The 26,669-nt window shown below is 37.9% G+C and overlaps 1 protein-coding gene across 8 annotated transcripts in view; it reads left to right on the top strand.

The window, feature by feature from the left end:
• Positions 1–26,669, top strand: part of NELL1 (neural EGFL like 1) — a 273,062-nt gene that overhangs the window by 75,884 nt on the left and 170,509 nt on the right. For all 8 annotated transcript variants that reach the window (XM_030273294.4, XM_041716815.2, XM_072929397.1 and 5 more), the window contains exons 11-12: positions 2,124–2,223; positions 10,729–10,857. In XM_030273294.4, coding sequence (XP_030129154.4) covers positions 2,124–2,223; positions 10,729–10,857 — 229 coding nt within the window. The remainder of the gene's footprint in view (positions 1–2,123; positions 2,224–10,728; positions 10,858–26,669) is intronic.

The following is a 26,669-nucleotide window of genomic DNA, read 5'->3' as shown; positions in this document are numbered from 1 at the left end:
TGCAGTTGCACAGACAACCACGGGGGAGTCTTCCCTTTCCCTTGTGGAAGTGAGATCAGGATGCCTCTTGGTTTAAAAAGACAGGAGTCTGTGAAGGAAGGTAGAAGCCTCCTGTGAAATGGAAAAGGTAAACCCTCTCCCTCCCAATTACCACAATTTCAAAATTAAATGGCTCTCAGGCAAAGATATGGGAATAGGAATAACAGTTCTTTACTAGGAGAAAAACTAAATAAAAATTAAAAAAATGTAATTAGTACAAACAAAACTAGTGATAGTCAGACAGCTGGCACCCTGAGGAGTCAGGGTGTTGGTAATAGTCTAGTTAAATGTGGCTGTTCCTCTGGAGTGGCAGATGAAATGCTGCTGGAACAGGGATCTGTAGAAGGGTGGAGTTTTCTCGGAAGGTCTGGGGATGGAGTAGCTGGGCCTGGTCTTCCTCTGGGGATCCAGCAGAGAAGAAGCTGCTTCTCTGGGAATCCAGGGAAGGGCTACCCTGGTGTCCCAAAAAATGCTGATTTTATGTAGGTAGGGGAGTTGGCTCCTCCCTCTGGGTGGAGCATCTCACAATGGATGATGGAACTTTACCAGCCATGCAGGGAGTCATTTAATGGCCCATTAACAGAAGATATCTCCCCGGAGGGAGACATTGCTCTTGGAAGAGATAAGAAAACTGCCCAACCTCCAACAGATGGCAAATAGAACACATGCTTATCTTACAAGCCAGGACACTCCATTAACTCCACTGCTCTTCTGGCCACTTGCTCTGATGATGTGTGCCCTCTGTGCTGCTGTAGGGGAGATCCTTTTTTACAAAAAATAAGGAAAGCAGATGTCTGTGGGTTTTTTAGCATTATTCACGACAGCAACTATTAAAACTTGCCAGTTAAGGCAATTGGCCTAACTTTGGATCATATTTTTAAACTTCTCTCTGCAGACATGATAGCTGGAAAATGAAATTTCTTCATTTGAGGAAAGCAGAAATTTTTATTTCACCTTTTTTTCCTGCCATCTGAGATGTCATGAAAAATACTCTGGGAGTAGTGAGGACTAGACTGATGTTAAGAAGGTGTTTTGGCAACATAGCAGGCTGCCTGCTTTCTTAGTGGAGTTTCATAGCTTGGAAAATGAGATTACTCAGGTGTGGACAGTCCTGTGGGGTAGTTACTGTAGCTCCTACTGAGCAAAAATCCTAGTTGTTAATTTTTGCTCCACTTGCAAGTTTTCAGTGATGGCATAGTTGCAGAAGGGGTGCTGAACAAGTAAATCTTGTAAATGAAGTAAATGAAGAAGGCTGGAGGGACCATAAGGTAAGAGGAGGCTATTTTGGGACAAGATTTTAAGAAACAATGAATTTAAAGCACTGGAGAACAGTTTGGTCTAGAGATGTAGTGAGGCTGATCTGCTGGATGGGAGAAGATGGAGTAAAATTTGATGGAAAAATCTCCCCAAGAAGTCTCTATGTCTATGATTACAGGAAGTTATACCAGTATCTAGACCTCCTATCACAGTCTTATTCTAAATCTAGAAATCAAAACCATAGCAATGTCTTCGGCTTGATTTTTACACAGCAGTTTCTGTAGGGATCTCTCAAGATGAGCTTTCTTCTCTGAAGGAACTAACTTTGGGAATAAGGTGATCAGTAATTCTAAAGAGCAGGCTCTTGTAATTGAACACGACAGAACAACACAACACTTGAAAATACTGGTCTTGCTGTGTAAATTAGAGTTGAATAACTTATCAGTGAAGTATGTGGACTGTGAAATAAGAAGAATAAAGCTCAGATTTGCAGAAAGCAGGAAAGCTGTCTTTAAGCTGGAATGAAATTCTTAAATTCCTTCAAATATTTGAAAACTATATTTTGAGACTACATATTTGATAAAACTATCTTAGAATTTTGAGCTGAAGTGCCTGTCTTTTAATTTTGTTTTTTATGCTGGGCAGAGAAATGCACAGTAGATTATTCTAGATGTGATATTATAGTGGAACAAATCAATTTAACTTACTCGCTAATTTACCAGGTTTGTTACTGGAGATTACTAGTGCTGTGGATGGAAAAGTATGTGATCCTTGCCACTGCATGTATTTTCACCAATGTAATTTTAAAAAATGTTGTTTATTTTCAGAATGGAGTTTTAGTAAAAGTGACAGAGCCCTGTCCACCACTGAACTGCTCAGAAAAAGATCACGTTCTTCCAGAGAACCAGTGCTGCAGTGTGTGTAGAGGTAAGCCAGCTTGGAAGAAATAGAAGTTGTTGGTTCAAGAGGGGAATTCATTGAAAGGAGCATTTCCTTTTTAATGAGATATTAATTGTCTCATGGTTCTAAAACCAGTCTGTGCTACTCCTTTGGTTAGAAGACTTAGCAGATATAAAGCTATAATTTCACTGAATTTGGCAGGAGGAGGGAGAAAAGAAAGAGCTGAAGGAGAAAGGAACCATTATCTCCTAAAAATTCCTTTTAAAATAATGTTGTATTTGAAAAAGAAATATATTTTGTTGCTTAAACCTGCAACTGCAGGGTTTTGAAAGTGTTTTTTCAAGGTCTCTAAAATCTCAAAAATAGCATTAAGATTCTAGTTTGATGGCTATTGGGAGGCTGATTTAGATCTGAACACTCTCAGGACTAATTTATGAATTAAGCTGGACAATGAAGTAGTACCACTGCAAAACAAGCGTTAAAAAATTAATTCTAGAGTTCAGAACCTCATTTTTCCTCCTTGCAGAATATATTTAGATGCAAGTTCCTCTTCCTTTCAACCCTGTAAGTCCTGGCTGGGCCAGACTGAACAGGCAATAACTAAAATCTTAATTGAGAAAATCCCCTTAAATGAGGTATCACAATGTTAAGACTTGAAAAAGCTTTCTCTTTAAAACATGTTCTAGTCAGTGAATTGCTGGGTGAATAATCATTCCCTGTGTATTGTATTCTGTTCCTCATCTCCCCCTTGGTGCTGAGTTGAGCCTGAGGGGAGCCTGGTCTCTCAGGGCTCACATGTCAGCCTTTAGGGACACACCTCAGAAATTCAAGCAAGAGCTGTGCCAAATGAGCACTGGACATTTGCAGGATTAGATGGTTATTGAGGTCTGCTGGAATATCTGGAATATTTTGTCTTGCCTGCGTATAAATTCCTCCAGTGCCATTGCAGATGTCAACGAAGGGGCTCCGAACCTCTCCCTCTGCCAGTAAAGATTAATTAGCAAATATGCATGGTTAAATATTTGCTTAGGCCTTGAACTTAAAAACACATGTGGTTGCAGGGACCAGCATGTTTGAGACTTCCTGTTGGGTCATGGTCTAAGTTTATGCGCATTAATTTTTTTTTAGTAGTTTCTAGCAACATCTGCAGCTATTTAAGCAAGCAATAAATGTTGCTTCTCTGTCCCTCAGAGGGCTCAATGTCTTAATGATACTTCTTAACAGATGGCCCAGTTTGATGTAGTGCAGTACTGAAAAAGAATGTATTCATTACTTGAAAGGATTAGAAATATGAAAGCTTCAAAGCTGATGGAAGATAAGTTCCATAATTATTCACTTCCATATTATTGTTTGTGATAGGTCCTCTTTTTAGATATTCATTCCCAAACTGTCTTCATTATTTATAATATAAGATGAATATGTATATTTATGTGATGATCTCTAGAAGCAAGGGAAGAAATTGTTTTTTCCCTTCCCAGGAATTCTGGTACATAATGCTTTCAATTTGACACATTAAACTTTCACTTCAGTTCTGCTTTAGCTGACTGCTAAAACAGTACCTCCTCTTTTTGTATTTCATCATGGCTTTTTAAAATTCTTTTGAAAATTATGCCTAAAGATATGATTAATTTTGTCAACTTTACAAAGGCATAAATTCAATTCAGCGCTCATAAGTTTCTTTTTATATCTTGAAGTAGAATATCTGCTGCTTGACACCTTGCTTTGGTTGCATGCAACCCAAAGTGGTAGTATATAATTTTATCATGTTCTGCTGTTGAAAATGGGTATTTATAGAGAATTCCATATGTGGTATGGGTTTCATCAAGTAAACAGGTGCTCTGTGTTATGGCAAGCAGGCCACAGTTTCTGATCCTGCACTGTGCCAACATATCCTTTACTGGGAAAGGATAGATTGCTTCTCTTGTTTGCAAAACTGACTTTTCCAAAGACTATATTCAGCTTCTTTTTGTCCAAGCCAAAGTAGTAAGGAAGACATATTGTAATAATTGCTGTCCTGAATAAGCAAAATTATTTGTTGCAAGGCCACATGGATCATTTGCACATCAGATGCAAATTTCACATTTTATGTATGATGGTGCAGTTAATTTGTTGCATTACTCCTTAGCTAAGCCTTAAGTTATTCAGCAGGATATTTAGCAAGAATTTACTAGCAATGTTAAGAATATTATTTCTGTGTGTTTATCAATGCGTGTTAGTGACTGCTAGTTCTGGGCTTTGTAGCAGTTTGTGTGTTTTTAGTATTTGTCATTGTAGAAACAAACAGAAGACTTCTACTGAATTTCAAGTTCTGTAGAATTATAGAATATTAATTGTCGTATTGGGCAAGGGTGACAGGCTTGCATCTTGTGCTTTTCTAGCTGCAGCAAAGGAATTTCCATTTAATGAAAGGATAAATATGAGGGGATCAGCAGAAGGAAAGAAAAACACAGAAAAATACAAAATCTTTATAATGCTGTGGTATAAGCCTGTACCCTCCACAGCCATCTCTGTAGTACTTACCACAATAATAGATGAGTGCCATAGGTTATGCAGGGTAAAACATAAATCTGTGGTGTTTATGGAGGTGGAAATTGTGAGTCAGCAGAGAAAAGAGTTGAATACTGTTATGTACAGAGCTGGTGGGCTTCCTAGATAGTCATTATTGTTTGTAAATGGGAGGAAAAATAAAGACAGCAAATAATGCCTGCTCTTCTTCAGGCTTGCCCCATGAGTTTATAGCATAGCAGAAGGTAATAGTATATTGCTAAGAGGCAATTTCTACATTTCAGGGAAGTGGTTGTGTGAGGTGCACAGCCAGGTGAGAGTAGTATGGAAGAGCTCTGCTTTAAAATGACAGTTTATTTTTGTGATTTCATGTGCTGAATGCATAAATGGAGCTCACCACATCTGTATATGGGATCTATCCTTGGCTGTTAGGTAGAATATATCCAGTTTTTCCTTTCATCTCCGTGCTTTAATATAAATGTCTGCTTAAACTATGTGGCCACTTCATACTTTCCAGCAGGACAATGTGCTGTTATTAAACTGTCTTTTAGACTTACAGAAAATTTTGTTAGTTTTCAAGTTTCACAAAAGGATCGTGTCACAAAATACATTTTTTGCTACTTTTGAGAATCACTCATTTTTCTTACAGCATGCCTGTTACATTTTTTATAGCCCAGGGACAAAACTAATACAAAAAATAGTGTCATGAAAGTGTTTTATTGTTCCCTTTAGCTGTTTTTCTCCTTGCCAAAGACAGTGTATAATTTTGAAAGAGTGGATTTTTTTTTCTCTTTTGCATGAGTGATTCAAATAAAACTTCATGAGAGAATTTTTATGTTGTTATGCTCACAATTTTAAATACATTAAAATAGCCTTAACAGCCTTAGCAACTTCAGATGTGCTCTTCTTAAAAGAAAGAGTGTGATGAAATAATGAAGTACTGAGAGTGGTTTTGTTTCTAGAGAAAATAATTATTTGCTGTCCTGTAGTATGGTGGGACTGATGGATTTAGATTTCCTGCTGACACTCATTAGGAGGAAAGGGAGAATCTTACTGATGAGGTAAAGGGTACATTTTACAGCAGGGAGCAGCATTTAATTCTAAAATTTAATTCTAAAACTGGGGCTTCTGCCACCCTTCTTTGTGCTGCTTGGTTTTGTTTTGGGAAGGTTTTTAGTTTTCCAGTCAGAGGGTGAGAAGGCTCTTCAGTTGTGCATGTTTCTCATCTCTTCCTGCCTGGCTGTGAAACTGAGATTTGACTCTTCAGAAATGGAATTTTTCCTATTTAATGCTACGAGGTAGAAGTTATTTCAAGGTTTTAGATTTATTAAGATTTAATGGCAGTTGATAAGTATGAATTAGTTTATTTCTAAACATAGTTGTAGCACTACTTGGGATTTAGAAGAGCTTTCTATCTGAAAAAGACATTTTTTTTAAGCTTGTTAAGCCTGTGTAGTTACCATTATTCTATTGCACACAGATAAGCAATGTGTAATAAGCTCTGCATTCATAGAGCAGCTTGAAAGAATGGATGAAGTTTCTGTTTTATGTCAGACCACTGAGTTCTGTGACCACAGTCTCTGGAGGTGTAAAAGCTGCTGCTCAGAGTGCTGCTTGGCACATGACTCATTAAAGACTGATTCAGATCATGGAAAGACATAATTGGTAATGCAAATTTTAACACTCTTCTGTGACTTCTCCTTCAGATTTACCTTACACGTTTATATTGTAACTGTGGGGTTAAATCCTAACAGTATAAAAGATTTCGAGATTGAAACTACCTTGGATTTTTGAACAGAAGCATTATGACAGTTTTGGGGTTTTTTTTCACATTTAGAGATTTCTTAATATAAAACAGTGAAATGGAGAATACCTTGAAGAGCAAGAGAACAGGGGTTTTACAGTTTTTGATGTGAACAGCAAAGGCTATTGTAAGAAATACAGAAAACTCTACAGAAGTTAGAAGAAAACCCTCAGAAACAAGGAGAGGCACATCAGTGTTGACCAAAGAAAAGTAGGAAGAGATATGGGTCTAAAATGTATTGATTGCAGCTGTAGTCTTGAATGAGTTCTTGCATTTTACAATCAATAATTAAGCCCAATTACCAAATATGTTAGGTATGTAAAAAACTGAATGACAGCACAGAACTGCTTAGCGTGGTTCTGGGAAGCACGACTTGAAAGACATTTCTTGGAAAAATGAGAGCAATATTCAGGTGTCCCAAAACGGAATAAAATTTTAATTTGAGATATCTGACTTGGGGCCACTTAAGGCTTATCCACTTGTGCAGTTCCTGATGCTGCAGAAGGGAGAGTTTTATGGCTGCTGGCATGTTTCCTAATTGTCTTACTACATTTATTAATGGTCATTCTATAGTCAGAATGAAGGAGTAGAAAGAAACTTGTATTTCTTAAGAAAATGATAGAACAAAAATTCCAGCAGCCTTGATGAAGGAAGAGAGTAATGTTATCAGAAATGTTTGGGGAATGAACAGAGGTCATCAGGCCCACCAAAAATCTAAACACACTCTTCAATATTTAATTCCCCTGGTAGGATATAATTGTGTTTAGAATGAGTTTGGAGGGCTGTTGTGCACATTTATGATTGTGTGTGTGCACAGGGAAGATGGTTTCTGGCATCTGTTCTGAATGCATTCATCTGTAATTTTAATTCATACTTGCTGTGTCATCTGTACTGGCCTGAAATTAGTTAAGATTATCAGAACTGTGTAAAATTTTCTGTGGTTTTGTCAAGTCCTCTCCAATTGCCTGCTTGCTGTGATGATTCTATTTTAAGCCATTCTTATATTTAGAGAGGAGCTGACTGTCTCAGATAAGACTTTGCTGAATATTGTGAATGAATTGTTATTTTGGCTGGGCAATGGAGATGCATGCCCTCTGCTCTCTCCCACCCATGTGAGACTCGGGGATCCCACTGCAGTATCAGCAAGTGGCTTTGGCATCTCTGTAGGTATTTTTAAGGAATCCTATGAGCCATTTCACACCAAAGAATTAATAAAAATCAGATATTTGGCTCTAAAACTCTTGCTGGGGAGAATTTGGACCAATGTCCAAGAAATCCCAGAACCACACTTCCTTGATACTCATCTTGTGGCTCTTTTTGTGCTAATTTTGCATTTTTGCTGAAAAAAAAAAAAAAAGGTATCTCTGGAAAAACCTCTGATCCAAGCAATGGTGTTCTTTTTCTGACAGAGGCACAGTGAACCTTTGCTCTTCTGTTCTCTCAAGTACATTTTTTTTCCTGCTGTTCAACCTTAAATTACAGTTGTTTTGTAACAGCTTGGGAACATAAAATGTTTAGCACCATGTGTACTCTTAGCAGGGATGGCTTTTGCTAGCCACTTGCAGAGGTATTGAACAAGTTTGCTGAAATGCTATTGGAAAGTGGAGTCACTTCTAGACAGCAGTTTTAACAGATAGGAAACTGTTTCACTATTATTTAAATATAAAAAACATATTAAAAGAGTTCTTTAGATTTTTTAATGCAATGCTCTTTTAATAGCCTTCAAGCTTGAAAACTTGATTCTGGATGGAGACTGTTCATATTTGATTTGATAAAGGAAACAAAAGCAATGCAGATTTTTCCAGGGATTTTTTTTTAAAAAACAGGTGACAAGAAATGGATAGGTAGGGTAGCCATCATATCTGCAGATAGGTTTCAGAGGTGGCAAATAAACAATGAAGGATTCACAGGGCTGTGATGTGAAAATTAATCACTAGCTTGTGCTTGGGAAGAAGTGCTGTTAAAGTGGTTGATCTGGGACTGGGACTTGTGATTAGAGTTAATTCTGAGAAGCCATCGACCTGGCTAATTGTCTTCAATTTGCCAGGAGCTGATCATAAGGTAAAATGTTGATTCACTAGGCTAAAAAGAGCCTGGAAACATAGAATTTTGTTGCAGAAAGTTGTACCAGTACTCTCGTAACTGAAACATGCTGAGAAAGAGGAAATGTTTTTTACAGGTTTGGATGAGAAGGAAATAGAACTAAATATAAACCAAATACCCTGAGACAGAGTAACAATCCACGTGATATTTTCATACTGCCTAGCTAAGTACACTGCTATGTTACAGAGGTTCTGACCCAATAATTATCAAATCAAGCTCATACTGTGTATGAGCTCAAAGGAGAAGTATTATTCTAAAGAAGCAGGAAACAGACTAGGATGTCATAGTCTTAGGGGAAACAGTGACAAAGAAAATATTATAAAACTTATTGTCTCTTGGATGTTATCTGCAGTGCCAGGAGAATAGTAATCCTGCATGGGGAGCATAAATCAGATGCTGAATGGGTAAGTTTGAGGAGACAGGTTCCAGTGTTGCGTTTCAATTTTAAAGGCAAAATGAGAAGTCAAATGCTGTGATTGCATAAATGGCTAAAGGCAGCGTATTGGCACCCTATTTTACCAGTCTGAAATGTACCTCAGCTTGACAAGGCTGGATCTGGAATACCTGAGTTGTTTTTACCAGGCTGTGAAATGAATAAAGACCAGAAGAGAAAACTGAAGTTTTCATTAAGGGAATTGGTTCTTTTTCTCAAGCTGGATTACAATGAAAGGAGGAGCCAGCTGAGCACAAGGGAGATACCTTGGCTGTTAATAAAATTAACTTGAAGTTTAGGCGTATAATTGGATGTTGGCACTGCTAACAAGCGTTAACATTTTTAAAAACTTGCTTCAGAACTCAACATTAGATGATCAGACACATAAGCCTGGAGTGTGCCACTAAGCTGGCACAACCTGAGTGCTAAATTAGTAGACAACTGAAGTGTGTGTATAAAAATACATTAAAATATGATATCAAAGCAAGGGATATGAATAGAGACCTGTATCTGGCATTTAGATGTTAGAAGTCCAGGTTGTGTTTTCTTAGCTGTTTTTAGGGGGTGTTAGGAAGTTTATGATCAATGAATGAGAACTTTTAGTTTGCTCCTTTATGACCAGGCAGAACTGGCAGAATCTGTTCTGGTATTCAGATAAGCACAAGCTGGAATACCAATAGATGATGGTATGTGTGGGTTTCTGCTTTTCCTCCTTCCAGGGCAGAAAATGGATACAAAATAGGATTTACCAAAATGACTGCTTACATATCTCAGACAAATAGAAATGGTCTCTTGGATATTAATAGAGAAAATCCACAAAACATGCATCAGTGGAGGGAGATAAAAAAAAATCCTGTTTTCAAATTCTGTAAGTTATTTCCCAACTTCTGGTGGAGTGCCTTTAGGGATGAAGTTACAATTACTTTCACTTTAGACTAAAGTAGAGAAAGATGCTGACATGTGTCTGAGAAACACTGAAAATCAGAAAGAAAGAATTTCAGCCACTTGTAGCTTTACAGAAGGAGGTGGGGAAGTTCATCCTATTTCTAGAAATGACTGTACAGAATAAAAGAAACTGTTCACAAAGAAACTACTGAGAATTTGTGTGAAGGAAAAAGGAGAGATTAATAAAAATTCTCCTCGATAGAATATGATGTATGGAATAATTATAAACTGTAGAAACAATTGAGCTGGTTTTTGATGACAGAATTACAAGGCTTATACAAGAATTATATGAGGTTGCTTTGACTACCGCTACAATTTTGTGCAGTGTCTCATTTTGGTCTACTAAAGGCATAATAAGAGAATTTTGAAGGCTTTTTTTCTTATATTACCCTTCATTGTCCTTTTGATGTAAGTTATTTTATTAGCATTGCACTTCCTGACAATCAGGCACTTAATGCTACATGGGTTCAATAGAACAGTAATGAATTGTCATTATTCCTGCTTTGGAGTTGTCTTTTTTCCTGAATAAAACTAGTCATACAAATATCTTTTCAAAGAAAATGCTTTTTTCTGAGAATGAATTGATGGAGAAATCCAAAAAGTCTGTGTGCATCAACTACATTTGTAGAGAGAATTTGGAATGTAAAATGCCTAAGTTTTTGAGTGATGCAGTCAATGTAAATACCTGAATATCTGAACTAAACGTGTTTTAAAAGCCTGTTGCATGTTCCTTGTATTTTAGGCCATAATTTCTGTGCAGAGGGGCACAGGTGTGGTGAAAACTCAGAGTGCAAAAACTGGAACACAAAAGCTACTTGTGAATGCAAGAATGGTTATCTCTCTGTCCAAGGGGACTCTGCATATTGCGAAGGTAAACCAAATATTGTATGACCCATTCCCTGAACAACTTACTCAAAAACATAATATGAGATGAGTGGTAGATGAATGAATTTCATTGCAAAGTTTCATGGTGGGGAGTGTCACAGGGACCCTTTTTGTGTTCATAAATAGGAGTTGAAGGTTACAAGTGGTGCTGGGCCACCCTGTCTGTAGGTGTATTTCATTGTTGCAGTTGTGTCTTTGCACACCATGGCCATGCTGTCATGACAAATTTTAAAACACTGTTTTTCAGACAATAGCATCTAACTTCTAAAATGTTTTTTAGAGAACAGTGTCTTTATAAGATGCATGAATTTGGGAGGTGGGAATTGTGCAGACATTTGTGAGAACGGTAAGTGTGAAGCAGTGCTGTGGCTGGGATATAAAAATGATGACCTGAAGTACTTCTGTGGGACAGGTACTTCACTGAAATGCTTTTCCTATGATACATAAGAGACCTATTTCTGAGAAGATTGTAGCTGAGGTAGTTCTGTTCATGTGTTATGCCATCACAGGAGTGAGTGCAGTGGGGGATTACTCTCCTTTTTGTTTCTCAGTGCTTTCTAGAGCTTGTTATTCATAGCTGTGATGTACTCCTTAAAAAATAAATTGATGATTCAATGTGTACCACATTCCTTCCTGCCTTTGCATTGTGGGTTGGGTTTTTTTAATACTCTTGCATGTCAGGCTGCAATATTTTATTTTTTGACCATCACAGGAAGTTTTTGAACTACTCTGTAAAAATTATTTCCCTAGATTATTTTTGTAATAGTACTGGTGATGGAAGGAGACAAGCTGTTAAAATATTTTGACAAGCTGTTAAAATATAGCTTAAGAATTGAAATCCTGAGGACTAAGGATGAAAGAATAAAAAAAGAAGTGTGATTGGGCTTAAATGATCCTGCATTCATAAAAGGGCTCTTTAGTGTACACAAGTGAACAGGATGGCTTGAAATAGCATTTTATAAATATATTCAGTAAAGTGCAGCTTTAAATCTTATGGTATTTAGTAATTTCTCTACAAACATTAATTCGAATGGTCCATTATATTCACTTTCAGGGACTGGACAGACAGTTCCCACATGTGTTCTTAAAGGTAGGCAGCAGATACATTGTGTATAGAGAGCAACTTTTTTTGTACAAAAAACTGAACAACTGCTTTTTATGTACTACAAGGATCTCTGGTACATCAGAGGACAGGCTGTTTATCAGCTATGATACATGACCCAGTATTAGCTGGGTTCTTTTTTGCTGTTTTAAATAATTACAGTGCTTAGTATTTCTATTTACCTAGACTGTCCCTTTTTTCTTCTGTGGAAAAACTTAAACATCCTGACCCAAGGGATTTTGGAGATATTAGCAGTACATTAGTGGTAGTGATGGTGGGAAAAGGAGCTTTTTTAAAATAAATTAGCAGGAATTGCAACATACCTGGGTCTGTGTTGCATAAGTTTTTGAAAGGGCAAGTTAAATCCCTGACTTCTGTGTGTGTGGGTGAAGCATGAGGCAGCAGAGCAAACAGCTGATTTTACTGCCAGAGACCATGGGATAGAGGAGAGTGTTGCTTTCTGCTTTTTATGACATTATATATTTGCTAGGAAGGGTGTAGTTCTCTGGAGGTAGCACAGGAGAGAGGCTCTGGAGCAAGGGAGCCACAGAGGGACAAATTGATTAGCCAAGAGCTGACTTCTTTCAGCCCTGTGAAGAGCTCCCTTCTACTCCTCAGAACAGCTTTCTGCAGAATTTCTTTTTATGCCTCCCTAACCTCATTCCTCTCATCTACGTGTTTAATCTGCTAAATGGAATAATTTCATAGCTGGCTGTACAATAGCTCAAATGCATGGTGAAGCTGTGATTTAAACAAAGGAGAGCAAAGGCACGTGTCTGAAGGTGCAGTTTAGCAGGAGATTGAGATAGTATGGATCTTCTTTTGCTGTTTTGCATTTCTGTGTGTAAGGATTAAATACTCAAAACACCTGAGCAACAAACACTAAACATACAAAACACCTGTGGAAGCAAGGAAGATCTCATGCTCAGCTACAGCTCTGAATTTGTCTTTGTGCCTTTAAACTCTAGATGTACAAGATTACTGTTTCCTTTGAGGTGGAAGGTTAAATTATTTCAAACTCGTGATATGTGTGGTAAGTGGCACCTTAGTTTAGCTTGCTCCAGATCATTAACTTGGAGCTTTCCAGATTTCTCATCTCTTCCAGTCTACTTGAAGTAGTTGTGCATGTGGATTGTGATGTGTAGTATTAGTTTACCTTACATATGATTTTACTGTTGTTTCTGCTTGCTCTTAGTCACAGTTTTATCCTGCTGGAGCTCAGCATCATTTTCATTTTGTAAGATCTCTGAAGTATTGTGTTTGAGTCTGCTCTGCTTTTTGATAAGCATTTATCTCTTTTTAAACTTTGCATAGCCACATTAGTAATACAGTGGAAAAGAGAATTCAAAAGATTCTAACTTTTATTGGAGAATTGACATAAAAAAATTTGTAAAATAAATAATAAAAACCTGAGAGGCTTTCACTATTCCTTCTCAGCAACTACTTTTCAAGTACTTAGAAGCTTCTTATGTCAAGATGTACATTAAGATAACCACTCACTATATGCATTCCGTTTTTGGAATAACAGATGTATTGAGGGAAGAGGGTTTCTGAAAGCAAACAAGTAAATGAAGCTTCTGATGAATGAAGGAGATAAGTGGAGATTCTCTGTGTTATATAAAAGCAATATATTTTACTTAAAAACGGGAAAGTTGGGCTTTTTCTGTTTTTCTGACATTTGACTGCTTGTCTTGAGTATAAGCCATAATTAGAGCATTGAAAAGAGATGTGCAGAAAGATTGCTGTTAATCATGTGCTCTGAGGTTTACCTCTAGCTGTGGGTATAAGGCAGAAGTGTTGAACCAGTGTCCCCTTGTCACACAGGCATGGGTAAACCCTGGGGCTCGTGCAGGTGAGCTGGCCAAGTCCAAGCCTGCAGGACTGAAACATTGCAGCTGCAGCAGTGTGTGCACTCCTGCAGCTTTGGCGTTGCAGGACAGGACAGATGGACACCTGTGCTGGGACCTTGCATGTGTGTTAGTGCCAAGGGGCAGCAGGTTGTGGCAGAGCCAGGGCCAACATGGGGAATCTGCTAGAGCCTGTCTGATGCTGGTTGTTCCAGATGTGTGGTGTGATGTGTACAGCAAATACTCACACTCACATGTCACATGTACTTCTTCAGAGCTGAAAAACTGCAGTCTGTGGCTGCTTTGCAAATAACAGGACAGTGCTACGAGCTCAGAGACAGGGAAGGGTCAGCACGTGGGAGTCTGGAGTTCAGAGATGACAAAGGACAATCAAGCACCATCAGCTGGAAGCCAGGGTTGTTGCTAGCTAGCATGCTGCTGCTTGCTTTTTAGATAACAGGCAAAGGGCCACCTCTTCTAAAAAGAGTTTCCCTTCACAGTGAAGGGAAAAAGAATAGTATTTCTCTGCTCCATTTCAGCTCCCCATTCTTTATTACCTTCTTTACTTGAAACATTTACAGCCCCTTTCTACCTGCAAAGTTATGTTGGTACAAAAGTGATTTTTACTTTGGTGCTGTTGAGATCTGATCCGTCGTGAGTACTGCTAAAACCTGAGGTGGGATAGCAGAGAAAATGCATTCTTCTTCTCACTGACTAAAGTGCCTGGAACAAGAAAATCAGTATTAACCTCAGCCATCCTTTATGCCCCCAAGAAGCCTCTCATAGAAGGGGTAATTGGCACACCACAAGGTGTTTTTTCATGTTACACAGCATCTGCTCAGCCAGTGTCACCAGAGAATGGGAACAGGTGTCATATAAGAGAAGATCCATTCACTAAAGTGGACCTGCAAGATGAATATTCTCATTTTATGACTATATTCTTTCCCTCTGTACCTAAGTATTCTCTCTAGGATGATTCTTGCATGACCTGACCCTCCTCACTTTAGTGCTGTTACATCCTAAAGTGTGATGAATGAAATAGCTTAACACTTCTGAAAATCTATGCAATTTGTGAACTTGCTGGAATGCTCCAGAAGCACATGTGACTTTCAGAAGGAACATGACTCAGTCGCTCTTTCCCTTCTGTGCTCCAAAAGTGTTATTTAATCTGTTGTTAACAAATTATTGCTCATTTCAAAAAAAAAAAAAAGTCACACAAGCTCTGAAATGCTAGCCAAATTCAGAAAATCTGCCTACTTTGTGCTCTAAGGAAGAGTTATGATAATTTTACTGGGCTTGGCAAAATTTGGGGAGATGAAATAAAGACAAATGAAAGCTTAGGGAGATAACTAAGTGTTCATTTTCTGCTGAGCATGGATCCAAGCATGCAGCATGGGGGCCTGGCAGAATGTCTGCCTGGTGTGCTTGGAATCTCAGGACTTTGTTGCTAGCTATTGTAAAAAAAAACCCACCTATATTTAATTTCCTTATAATTTGCAAGTACATTCCAGACACAGTGGTCTTTATTGCTTTCAGTTTCTTTTTCTTTGAACTTGATACCACATGTAGTCAGGAAATCCTTTAGAGAAAGATAGATACATAAATATATTGAAAATATCTGTTCTGAAGGTACATTAATGTAGGCTTTGTCAGAAAATGTTTTTTTTCTGAAAGTCACTTAAATAAAAAATGACAACACACAGAAGATGGGTTTTTTCCCCATTATTGCAGAAATGAGGAAAAATTAACTTTTTTAGATTAATGATTTAGTTCCAAATGCAAAGACATAACAATCAGCATGATTTAGTGAGTTTATTTCTGTTGCAAAACATACTGGAACAAAAAAATCTTTCATAAAAAAGTGGGGCTTCTGTTACAGTTTTGAAGATGAGAGAGCTTCATGAAGCTTACCTCTAATACTTAATCCTTTGACTCATTCCATTCTGTACATAAACAACTGTTCGGTGTGCAGAACTTTTCTCAAGCCATTTGAAATGAAAAAGAATAAACCCAGTCCTGCATATGGCCCTCGGAGTAGAAGTCTGCTGGCAATCCATTGAGATTTCACAGCTGGTGTTTTTCCTGCTCTATAAAAGAAGGTGAATTTTGTTGAGTTTCCCCCACCTCCTCTGTAGTGATTTCACTGCAGCTGCTCTAATTTCATTGCCCTGTGGCTTGGGAGGTGACATTAGCATTATGTGGGGCCATATAAACCTTGTGTGGCAGTGATGTACAGCTGTGGTTTTGGGTGGGTCCATTGAATTGACTCCTGGGTCAGCTTTTAATGCTAAACCTTCTGCTTGCTGCACTCAGAAAAACTGCAGCACAAGAGGTCTGCTTCCTGCAGATGTTGTTCTGTGTGCTGTGATGAACTTCCATTCTGTGATAGGTGTGAGGATACAGGAACACGTACAGAACTGTGCATGTTTCAGGTGATTTCATGAAGTTTAGGAGTTGGGACAAATATTGATGGTAGATGCACATTTTTTTTTCTCTATGTGGAATCCATAGGAAAGGGGAGGGCAGGAGAAGAATCTGAAAACGTTACAGTCAAATCATCATCTCTGTCTCAAAGACAACATTAATGGCAGTGGTTCAGTTTCAATTGGAACAAAGTTCTCATGGGGATTTTCAAAGCAAAACCCAAACCCACCCCTGCAATGCCAAAACCCCCAAACAAACCCTCTGCATGCCTTTTATAAACACGTAACTTGATGCCAGGTTGCTTTTTAAAAAGTTTTCTTTGAAAGACACTTGTTAACCTACTTTTTAAGTTTTCAGTTACCTAACAGTGTCAAATTTGAACTTCTACTATGTAAGTAATCCTGTTTATCAATGAAAGTCATTTCTCCTGGTGATGTAATACAAATAATGTTTGTCCTGCCTACTGTTTCCATAGAGAGAGACTTTATTTAAAATTATTCCCTTAACCATCGCATGAACTCAAAATCATATTTTATAACATAATCCAAAGGCAAGCACTTGTCAGTTGTTGTCCTGCCCTTGTGGGTATATGGACTTTAATAAATGAGACTGCAAATTCCTTGTGCTATGACCTGCTAGTGCAGGAGACTGAATTAAAACCAAAATAGACCCTTTTCCTCTCAAGTTCATTGGATGGTGGCAAATTCAAGGCAGAGATTATATTCTTGCCAGTGGATAGAAAGATTTCAAGCAAAATACTAAAATTTTTATCCTAAGAAGATTCAAGAGTTTTTTGGAAGGTGATGTATGTGCTTTATATGGCTCTGGATAGATTATTTCTGTTATCAAAGCTGCTTTTATATTTACAAGTTAATTAGTTTAAAACCATATTCCAGCTACAGAAACCTGGAAAATGGAATTACTTGACATCCCCTGGAGTAACTTTAGTTCTTTTGGTGTGATGTCATGCTGAGATTTATATGAAAATAAATTCTAATTTCTAATAAGGTAACCATATGTTTTGGTGTTGTTGTAATAAAGTGTCATAAATAATTATGGCTCCCAAGGAATTCAGGCTTGCAACTGTCAGTTCGTGTGTTAGTAACTCACATTTGAACAAATTATAATCATTGCTATTAAAGGGGAAAAAAAATCCTCACTCCTTCAGGATGGCAGTGAAAATCCTGCTCTGAAGATGTTGAAATTTTTGTTCACATAGAGAGATTGGGGATCTTGTGTCCTCAAATCAATAAATGTTCTTACATGTTAGGGTTGCATTCTCCTGAATTGTATGTTATATACTTTGATAGATGGGTTAATGAAAACCCAGTGCCATATTGTTGGCTACTAATCATAGTACAATCTTTTCCAAGGCTGAAACCTAGAAATTGTACCAATAAACCAAAATTTTTCTTCCCAATTTTTTTTTCCAACTAATTAATTTGAAAAACAGAATAGACAGCTCATGTTCCCTCTATCCTTAAACCAGATTGAAAGTTAAGGCCCTGTCCCAATTCTCCAGTCTCATAAAGATGGTTTCAGTCTCCTTTTTCTTTTGAAGGGTAAGGAGTTACCACATGTAACAGGAACTCATACAATTTCAAATAAAGAAAATAATTTACTGTAAAGTCAATTGGTTTTCCCTCAAGATTTCTGATTTTCTTGTAGTTTCTAATTCTGGTGATTTCTGGCTGTCTCAGGTTTTCTGAGCTTCACCAGTTCTGGAGAATTCTATATGCATACAGATTCCAGAGGGGTCAGAGTAAGGCTGTGAAGAAAATAAGGGAGAATTTACCTGGTTTAGTAGTAATATTGAAGGAAGAGTTCTCAAGCCAGTCAGTTGAGATTTAATTAAAATACAGAAGAAGCTACCAGGGAATGATTTATATTCAAAGGGGATTATGGCTAACACTAAACTGTTTACAAAATCAATGGGAACCCAGCACAAAACAGATATAACTCAGGGGAATACACATTGATTAGATTCCTGTATCCAAGATGCAGACCTCTTTTCCATGTTCCTCGTTAACTCATTTCAAGATTTATGTGAATTGCAAAATAGATGTTCCAAGCTGTACTGAGCTCCAGTTATTTATACTGTATTAAATAAGGGGGGGAAAAAATCTCTATTCATCTGAAACTAAAATTCATTTGTCTCCAAACATTTAATGAGAGAGGATGGTTCAGCTCATCTCCAAATCCATCATCTGCTGCACATTATTGAATATCCAATAATGCCAATACTAACCAAGAAACAACTGGCACAATCAGCTCTCGGACTGAGCTGACAATTTCCTGGTGGACCCAAAACACAAACCTAGGTACTCCTGACAACTGAAACAGCATTTGGTAAAAGCTCTGCATCCTCACAATATTCAATGTTCTGTAGCCTTTTATGTAAAATTAGCAAGGTTCTAAAAGGACCTTGGTGCACTGCAGCTCCAGTTTTGTCAAGGCTCAGCTGCCCACCAGCTACAAGGCAGGTCATGTTTCTGCCAAATTTGATATTGTTTGTACAGAAAAATCATCAGATGATAACCACGCACAGTGGTGGTGTCAGGCTCTGAATTGATTTTCATAGAAAAGAGCAACTGAAAACTGTGCCTTGCATTCTTCCACAAACTGGATGCACTGGAGATTGCCACTGACCTTTTCAACAGCACTGATTGAGCTAACTAGACTGAAAGTTGGAAAGCAAATAAAGTCACCGAAGGGGTAATGGGTTAAAAAACCCTCCAGAACAGAGCAGGAGGCCTAACCTTCAAAGGTTAATGTCACTTGTGCCCAAGTAAATGGAGGAAATGTTTAATGACCAAAACAGTGGTTCTTAAACAGACATTATATAATTCCAGTGAACACTGAGTACTAAAACTATTAAAGGAGTCAGCAAATCAACAGGAAACTAACATCAATATAAGGATTAACTTTGTAGATGCTGTACATAACTTTGTACTGATTTCAGTTATTTAAATCAAAGTCTTACTAACTTTTTATAAGTCTTTTTACCAGCCTCCAAAAAGATACAGGTACACAGAAGCAGATCATTAAATAGGGCTAGATGTATTAGAAAAATACATTTCTGTGATATTTTTTTAGAGGCAGCTACCTACTTAAATGAAATTGATTTGTCTGTCAAAAATCTTACAGACTAAGAGGAATTCTCTTTCTAAAAATTAAATATGTACATGAATATTTTATAGAATGTCTGCCTTCAGCTGTCAATAACATTTAGAAATTAAAACTGGAAAAAACCCCAACAACTTATTTCTTGCTATGTAAGCAGTTTTATTACTTTTCTACACTTTGGCTGATTTTGTGGTATCATTGTGCTATTCCTTGTATAATCCTGCATCCAGTAGACTTCCCAATACCCTGGCAAAACAACAAAGGATGCTGCTACCACTGCTGTCCCAGTTTCCAGGCAGTAAACCAAACCAGACAAACTTGCCCAGATACACAGTGCTAAACACAGAGATCTTACATGCAACTGGGCCCAGCTTCCTCTTCTTACTAGAACAATGCATGTGGAAAAAAGATCAGCCTCATTTTTAGTTTCAATTAAAATACATCTCCTCATGCAACACAATAAATAATATGTTGTTGTTTTGCTTAAATAAATCAACACATGTGTTTCCATAAATGAACTACATTGGGAAAAAACCCAAGTAAATGAAATTTTATTTGAAAATAAAACTTGATACAAATACGTAAAAGCAAAATGCCTATAGATATTAAACTTGTTGTCTAAAATTGTCTAAATATACTCAAATTGAATATCCAATAATGCCAATACTAACCAAGAAACAACTGGCACAATCAGTTAGCATAGATGTAGCCCTGCTACATCTGGATAATGTCAAAAGCTCAATGCCTTTTAATAAATTCGGAATAAATTGCACTTAATACAGACACAGCCTGTACCATCAGCATACAACTCAATTTCAAATTATCTCAGCAGAAGCCATAAGGAGAAATGCTGGTCAAGGATGAAAAATATGCATGCTGAAATAGCAAAAAAAGAGTAGAGAGCAAACCAAGTAGCAAAGCCTGAGGTTAGTAATAATGTCTTTTCCAATAATTTCTTAACTTCTGTGCTTTGTTTTTCACATGCACATTAACTTTGAATACCCAGAACCAAACCATTAAGTCCCTTACTAAATCTTGCAGGGAAAAATGTGTCAGTATAAACTGACATTTGTCATGGGTTTAGAGACTCTGTTACTTTTAGAACCAATTTTGTTTACTTTCTACTGGGAACAAAATATATTCCCATAAGGGAAAAGACAATAGCTAATATTTACTGGAGCAGCCTCCAGCTATGCTATCACCAAGGGCAAAACATAGTTGCTACTAAAAATTATTTAAAAAAATATTTTTACATTAAGCCAAATTATATCTTCCATTTGGTTTTGGTGTTTTGCTTGTTGAGGTTTTTTCTACTGGAGGATAAAATCCTAATTTCCTTCAGTAGTTTCAAAAACAAAAAATCCGTAACAGTTGTGGGGAGAAAGGTGTGATTGTTTGGTTTGTTGCCCTTTTTGGTTTTCTTCTGCAACTAACTTTAGGTAGAGTAAATCCTTTAAGGTTAATCATACGATGGGTCAACACAGAATATCTGCTAAATGTCCTTTTCTGGATTCAGGAAAGCTGCTGTGTTTTGACTTATATTACAGAGCCTGAGCACTGTACATCTCCTGGCAATAAGAACAGCTCCCGAGGAGTTTAATGCTATTTTTTCCCAAGATCCCTAACATCTATATACAAACCTGAACAAAGTGATTTTCTACACTCATTTCACTGCATCTGTTACCTCTGGTCTCTGCATTCTCTAGCCTTAGATCAAGGCTCCACATCCTTCATGTGGGTTTCTGCAGCAAATCAGGTTTTTTTCTTATGTTTTCAAAACTGAGGAGGGTGGAGGGTGTTCTTTTCAGTCTGTAGGAGATCCTGCTGTAGGACAAGTGCATTTGTTTTTCTCTTCTGACCCACCCATGCCAACATTCAGGCAGCCTCAAAACCAGATCTGTTGCTCTATTATTGCCAGCACAGACTTAGAAACAAGCAGATGACATCATTTACAACATGCGATTTTGCACAGCCAGAATCAAGCCAAATCCAACCTGTTATCTCTAAACACTTAGAAAAGGGTCTCCACATCCCCAGATCATTCTGTAAGAGTAACAGAGAGACAGACTGAGCACCAAATCCACATATCCAGTTTGTTTAAAGTAGCTGAAAAAAAATTTTAAGCTCCAGCATTTAAAAGACATTCTCTTTTTTCTCACTTCAAAACATTAAACAATGCAAAATAATTGCCCTCTCTGCAAACCCAAGCACTGCCAAAGGTAACCGTAGAGACTCAACAGCATCTAAAATGACCTTCCAGTGCTCTAGATGCAGGTCAGGATAACAGAATTGGAAAAGAAATAATAGGTTGGAAGTTAACTGGAGGTTTTCTGTGCCAACTCCCTTTTGAACTTGACAGGCCCTTGAGAGAGGTGCAGCTGGCAGACGCTGGGCTGCCTAAGGCTAACAACTAAAGGCTGTTGTACTGCAATGGGAAAACCCCATTCCCCATATATACATAAAAATACATGGATATACATCACTTTTTTAACTACTCCAGTTATGCTCCAGACTTGTAAAAAGGTAGAACTTCAACCTTTAGGTTTTGAGAGCTAAGCACATAATTTTTAGCAACTTGTATAAAAATACTGGTAAGTGGCTTCCATCCAAGTCCAAGAAAACCTCCTCGTTATATACAAACATTTCTCAATATTCTTCAGTCCAGCTCAAAACAAGCTAATTTCAGATCATCACTGGAAGAACAATACTGATTATTTTTCTTTCCTTTGCTACCAAGTGCTTGATGCAAGCACTTGTCTGTTTTAAACCACCAGAATTCCACCAAAAACTCCTTCAAATGTTTCCCTTTTTCATTGATGCCAGCAGGAATGTGACATGAGATATACAGGAGGAGAAAGGGCCTCTTGCTGCTTTTGGTGTTGAACAATGCTGAAACCAGCCAGACTCATCAGAACCTCTGATAGGGAGGTGAAGGTGTGGCAGACCTGGGAAAGTGCCTGATAAAGGAACCAACAATGACACCACTGATAACTGGAGATGCTGGGCTGGCACAGCTGGCCAGGACACACATGACTGATGGTCACTTTATACTGTAAAAGCCCAATCCCAGTCTTTAATGACAAGGTCTTCGAACACACCTCTGTGTGTGCAGAGTCCTTGAGTGGGGACATCCTGCAGGGTGAGCAAAGGAGATGTGGCCACAGTCATTGGTATGGGTGAATAACATCAATCTCTACTGAATATCTGCTTTTAATATAACTTCAACGCAATTCCTTTGCTATTGTTTCAAAAATAGTGAATTATACTATAGTAGTAGTCACAGCTGCCTGTACTGTGTAGTAAATAATTCTGATTAACATCTTTTAATCTAAGCACTATCATTATAAAGAATTTTTTTAAATATAAATATATCTGGTTTGCCTTCCTTAACCCTGTGGAACAAAGATATATTAAGGTTCCATTACACCTACCAAATCCTTTGGACTCAAACTCTGAACAAGTCTGGTGCTAAGCCTGGATCCAGCTGCACCCAGTCTCCTCTCTGAGAAGGAGTTTGGAAAGCAAAGGGGCCCTTTCTGCACCTCCTCACTAAACAGGAGCCTTTCTCTAATAAACCTTGTCTGAAGCTCTCACTCTGCACACAATGAAGGGTCATTACAGTGAAAAAGATAATTATGGTGACACTGAAGGAACATGCAATAGCAGTTTTTTTTTCTCTGCAAGTCAGCTTTTAATAGAATATACTACTAAACCAGGTGAATTCTCCTGTATTTTCTTCACAGCCTTACTCTGACCCCTCTGGATTCTGTAGGCATACAGAATTCTCCAGAACTGGTGAAGCTCAGAAAACCTGAGACAGCCAGAAATTGCCAGAATTAGAAACGACAAGAAAATCAGAAATCTTGAGGGAAAACCAACTGATTTTGTAGTAAATGATTTTCTTTATTTGAAGTTGTATTAGTTCCCGTTACATGTGATAACTCCTTACCCTTCAAAAGAAAAAGGAGACCAAACCCATCCTTCTGAGACTGGAGAGTTGGGGCAGGGGCCTTTTACCCTCAATCTGGTTTAAGGATAGAGGGAACATGAGCTATCTATTCTTATTTCAAATTAATTAGTTGGAAAAAAGATTTGGGAAGAAAAATTTTGGTTTATTGGTACAATTTCTTGGTCTCAGTCTTGGAAAAGACTGAAAGAAAAGAGATGATACTGCAATTATTTAGTTGTGACATAAGAATAAGTATCCTACAGCTAGAATGAAAGGTGGCACTGTTATTTCTTGGAAAATACATATATTGTGCATACAGCAATTCTTCCTGCTCCTTTCCCAGAGCCTCATCCATAGGTTGTGGCTTGACAGTTGTGTGTAATACCCCATGACACCTCAACATTAGTAGCAATAATAATACAAGTAGTAAAATAAGTTTGGATCTTATCTTACTCTACTGCAATAGGTGGATCTCTTAATTACTGAGAATTACTGTATTATATTCATTACTATATTATATTTTTGGACAAGATTTTTCAATGGTCATAACTCTTGGAAATCAAACCTGTTTCTTACAGAAGAAGATGAGGCATTACTTCTTTTTGAGACTCTTCATCTTTAAATTGCAACTTTATAATCCTACCCATTTTGATAATTGGTCTGTTCATGTTTGGATACCAAAATTCTTTCTGAAGTGGAAAAGATTGAGATTTTAGAGTCCTTTAAATAACTGATCAACCTTTCTCTCCCCAACTTTTTCAATCCCCATATGCATAGATGGAAGGCCAGAGCTTGTCAGCTGGAGGTTCCTATTTCTCTGTGTGTTGGTTGCCTAAGACAGCAGTTGGACTCGGTGATTTTAAAGGTCTTTCCCTGTTTAAATGATTCCATGATTAATAGTTAACCATTGGCTTGCATGACATGTGAGTAGTGAGATGTAAGGGTGAGGATAAGTGACAGAGTATGATCAGTTGTTGCTCTTCACAGTTTGTGTTGTGCATTTCCATTGATGACTGCAAGTATCTCTCACCAACTTCCCTCATCACATTTTTACCCCCATAAAAGAATGACTGATGTTTATTCATTACCTGGGAGCCACTTTGTTGTGATTAGGAGTAATTTTGGAGGATGTTAATAACAGGAGGGTACCAGAGAAGTGTTCTAAGCTTTGATTATGTGAGTTACTTGTTTATGGAAAGAAGCATTGTCCATAGCTGTATGTGTGCTCATACTTATTTATACACGAGTGTATTTTAGATGTTAGCCACATCTGTGCCTTTAGGCTGTTGTTTAGTCTGTTGTAATCATGTTGCAATAATTAAAATATCAGAGTAACAAACAAACAAAACCTCACTTTAGTGCAGTGGGGCTTATGATGCCTGACAGATAGAAGTAATTAATTTTTTGCATGAAAAGCATACAGCAGGAATTCTATCAAAACTGTGCTAGCTGAACTGTGTGTTGAAGAGGCAGTAAGTGCACTTGAACTGTGTGGCATGTACTGATACACCACAGATTTGAATTTTTTTGTTTGTTCCTTTCTGGTGTCATGTTGTACTAAGAGGCTGCATTATTTGAACAAAGCCTGGTAACTCATGCATGGCGTATTAAATTCTCATTTACTGTAAACACTATCCTTTCAAAAGGTGCCAGTCCTGTTTTTGCCTAAATGTCTCATCAAATTTGATGCAAATTCCAGGCTCCCACTATGGGGTTGATTCTTGTTACTTGTTTGGAGAGGTTAGCTGTGTATACTCTCCATCACTTTTTACTCTTTCAATAAGCTTCTTGATTTTCGCTGAGATTTCTGAGCACTTTGCTGCATCCTGTGATCAGCATATGTTTCTTCTGAAGCTTAGTGCAGCAGTTTCAGTTACTGGCACTAGAACGAGAAGTGAATAGTTAAATATTCAGATTTCAACTGTGCTTGCCTTGCTGCCTCTGGGCTGAGGTGGTGTGAGAGATGAAGAGCTATTTAAAAGTGGTTTACACAGAATATGGATACTTTCCTGAGCCTTTTGTAATTCTTTTCCTTTATCTGTGTATTGACACTATTTTTCTAATGTCTTGCTGTTCAAAGTAACTGAAAAGGTTTCCTGGTCTCCCTGTGGGCTCCTCAAATTCCACTTGCAGTGGAAGCAGAGCTCAGAGTGTGCCAGCAGAAGCAGCAGCTGGTTGCTGGGGTGCAGCATTGCTGGGCTGCCACAGTTCCTTCCCCACGTGCTGGATCCCAGGAATTTGTTTCCCAGGGTACCAGGAGTCAACTTCACAGAGCAGAAATGACCCAGAGACTTGTCCATTGCCATAGGGGTAGGAGCAATGCTCACAAACAGCAGATGGAAAATCCCATCTCTGCTGTTTGCAAAGTAGGGAAAAGTATATGTTTTCACAAAAGGAAACTATACTTAAGGGTATAAATGGCCACTGCAGACATTAAGCAGTGACAAAAAATTAAGGAAACACTCCATGAGCATGACCCTTACAAGTCAATAAGGCAGACTTGAATCAAGTTACCTGAAGTTTATTATGGCACTTTAAATGACAGTAATCATCACATCTCAGGTGACAGCTTGGGTCACTGAATGAATGTTGGTTTGAATTTACCAAAGTCATGACAGACTGCTTCTGAGGTCAGGAAACTTTTTTAAAAATGGGAATGTGTTATATAAGAAATTATTATGAAAATAATAAGAGCACGTGTCTAATGACAGCTTCCTGATGGGGCAGTTGGAATTAAGTAATTCTTAGTTATGTTTTATGTTCCTTCCCCTCATCATCAATGTGTTATTCCACTGTTTTGAAACATGGGTCTGGCTTTTTAAAAACCCCCGCAACTGCTGCAAAAGTGTTTTTATGATGCTCAGCTAAGCAGTCACTGGTTTTGTTTCCTGAGGGAATAAAGGAGCTCACAGCCCTCTTAGGACAAAACTTCTTGTATCCTGTAGAAGCTGCAGTGTAATTGAATAAGAATATACTATATGAAGAGGAAAAAATAGTTAAGTATTTCTTGTGTACAGAAGTGTTTCAGCAAGGTATGAAAGCAATACATTGCAAAGAAAATACACAGTTCTCTTGTTGCAGACCAGCTGTTAGTTCTCTGTGTGCCTTGGCAGGTATCTTGACCATTTGCCTTACAAGGGAAATCTCACTCTCCCTTTTCTGAGCAAACTCAAGATGCTTCCTACTTCAGCTGCAGCTGAGTTTGCTCTGATTGTTGGGATGGTGGCCAGGGGAGTGGCAGTGTGAATTCTGTAAAGTGGAGGAATGATTTGGGTGCTCAGTGTGTCAGAACACATTTAATGGCTTGCTGTTGCACAAAGGGAAGAAGCTGTTTCTTTCTCTGCTGTCTA

The sequence above is a fragment of the Taeniopygia guttata genome, chromosome 5, assembly GCF_048771995.1.
Source record: "Taeniopygia guttata chromosome 5, bTaeGut7.mat, whole genome shotgun sequence".
Taxonomy (NCBI): domain Eukaryota; kingdom Metazoa; phylum Chordata; class Aves; order Passeriformes; family Estrildidae; genus Taeniopygia; species Taeniopygia guttata.
This window is presented reverse-complemented; position numbering and strand designations above follow the sequence as displayed.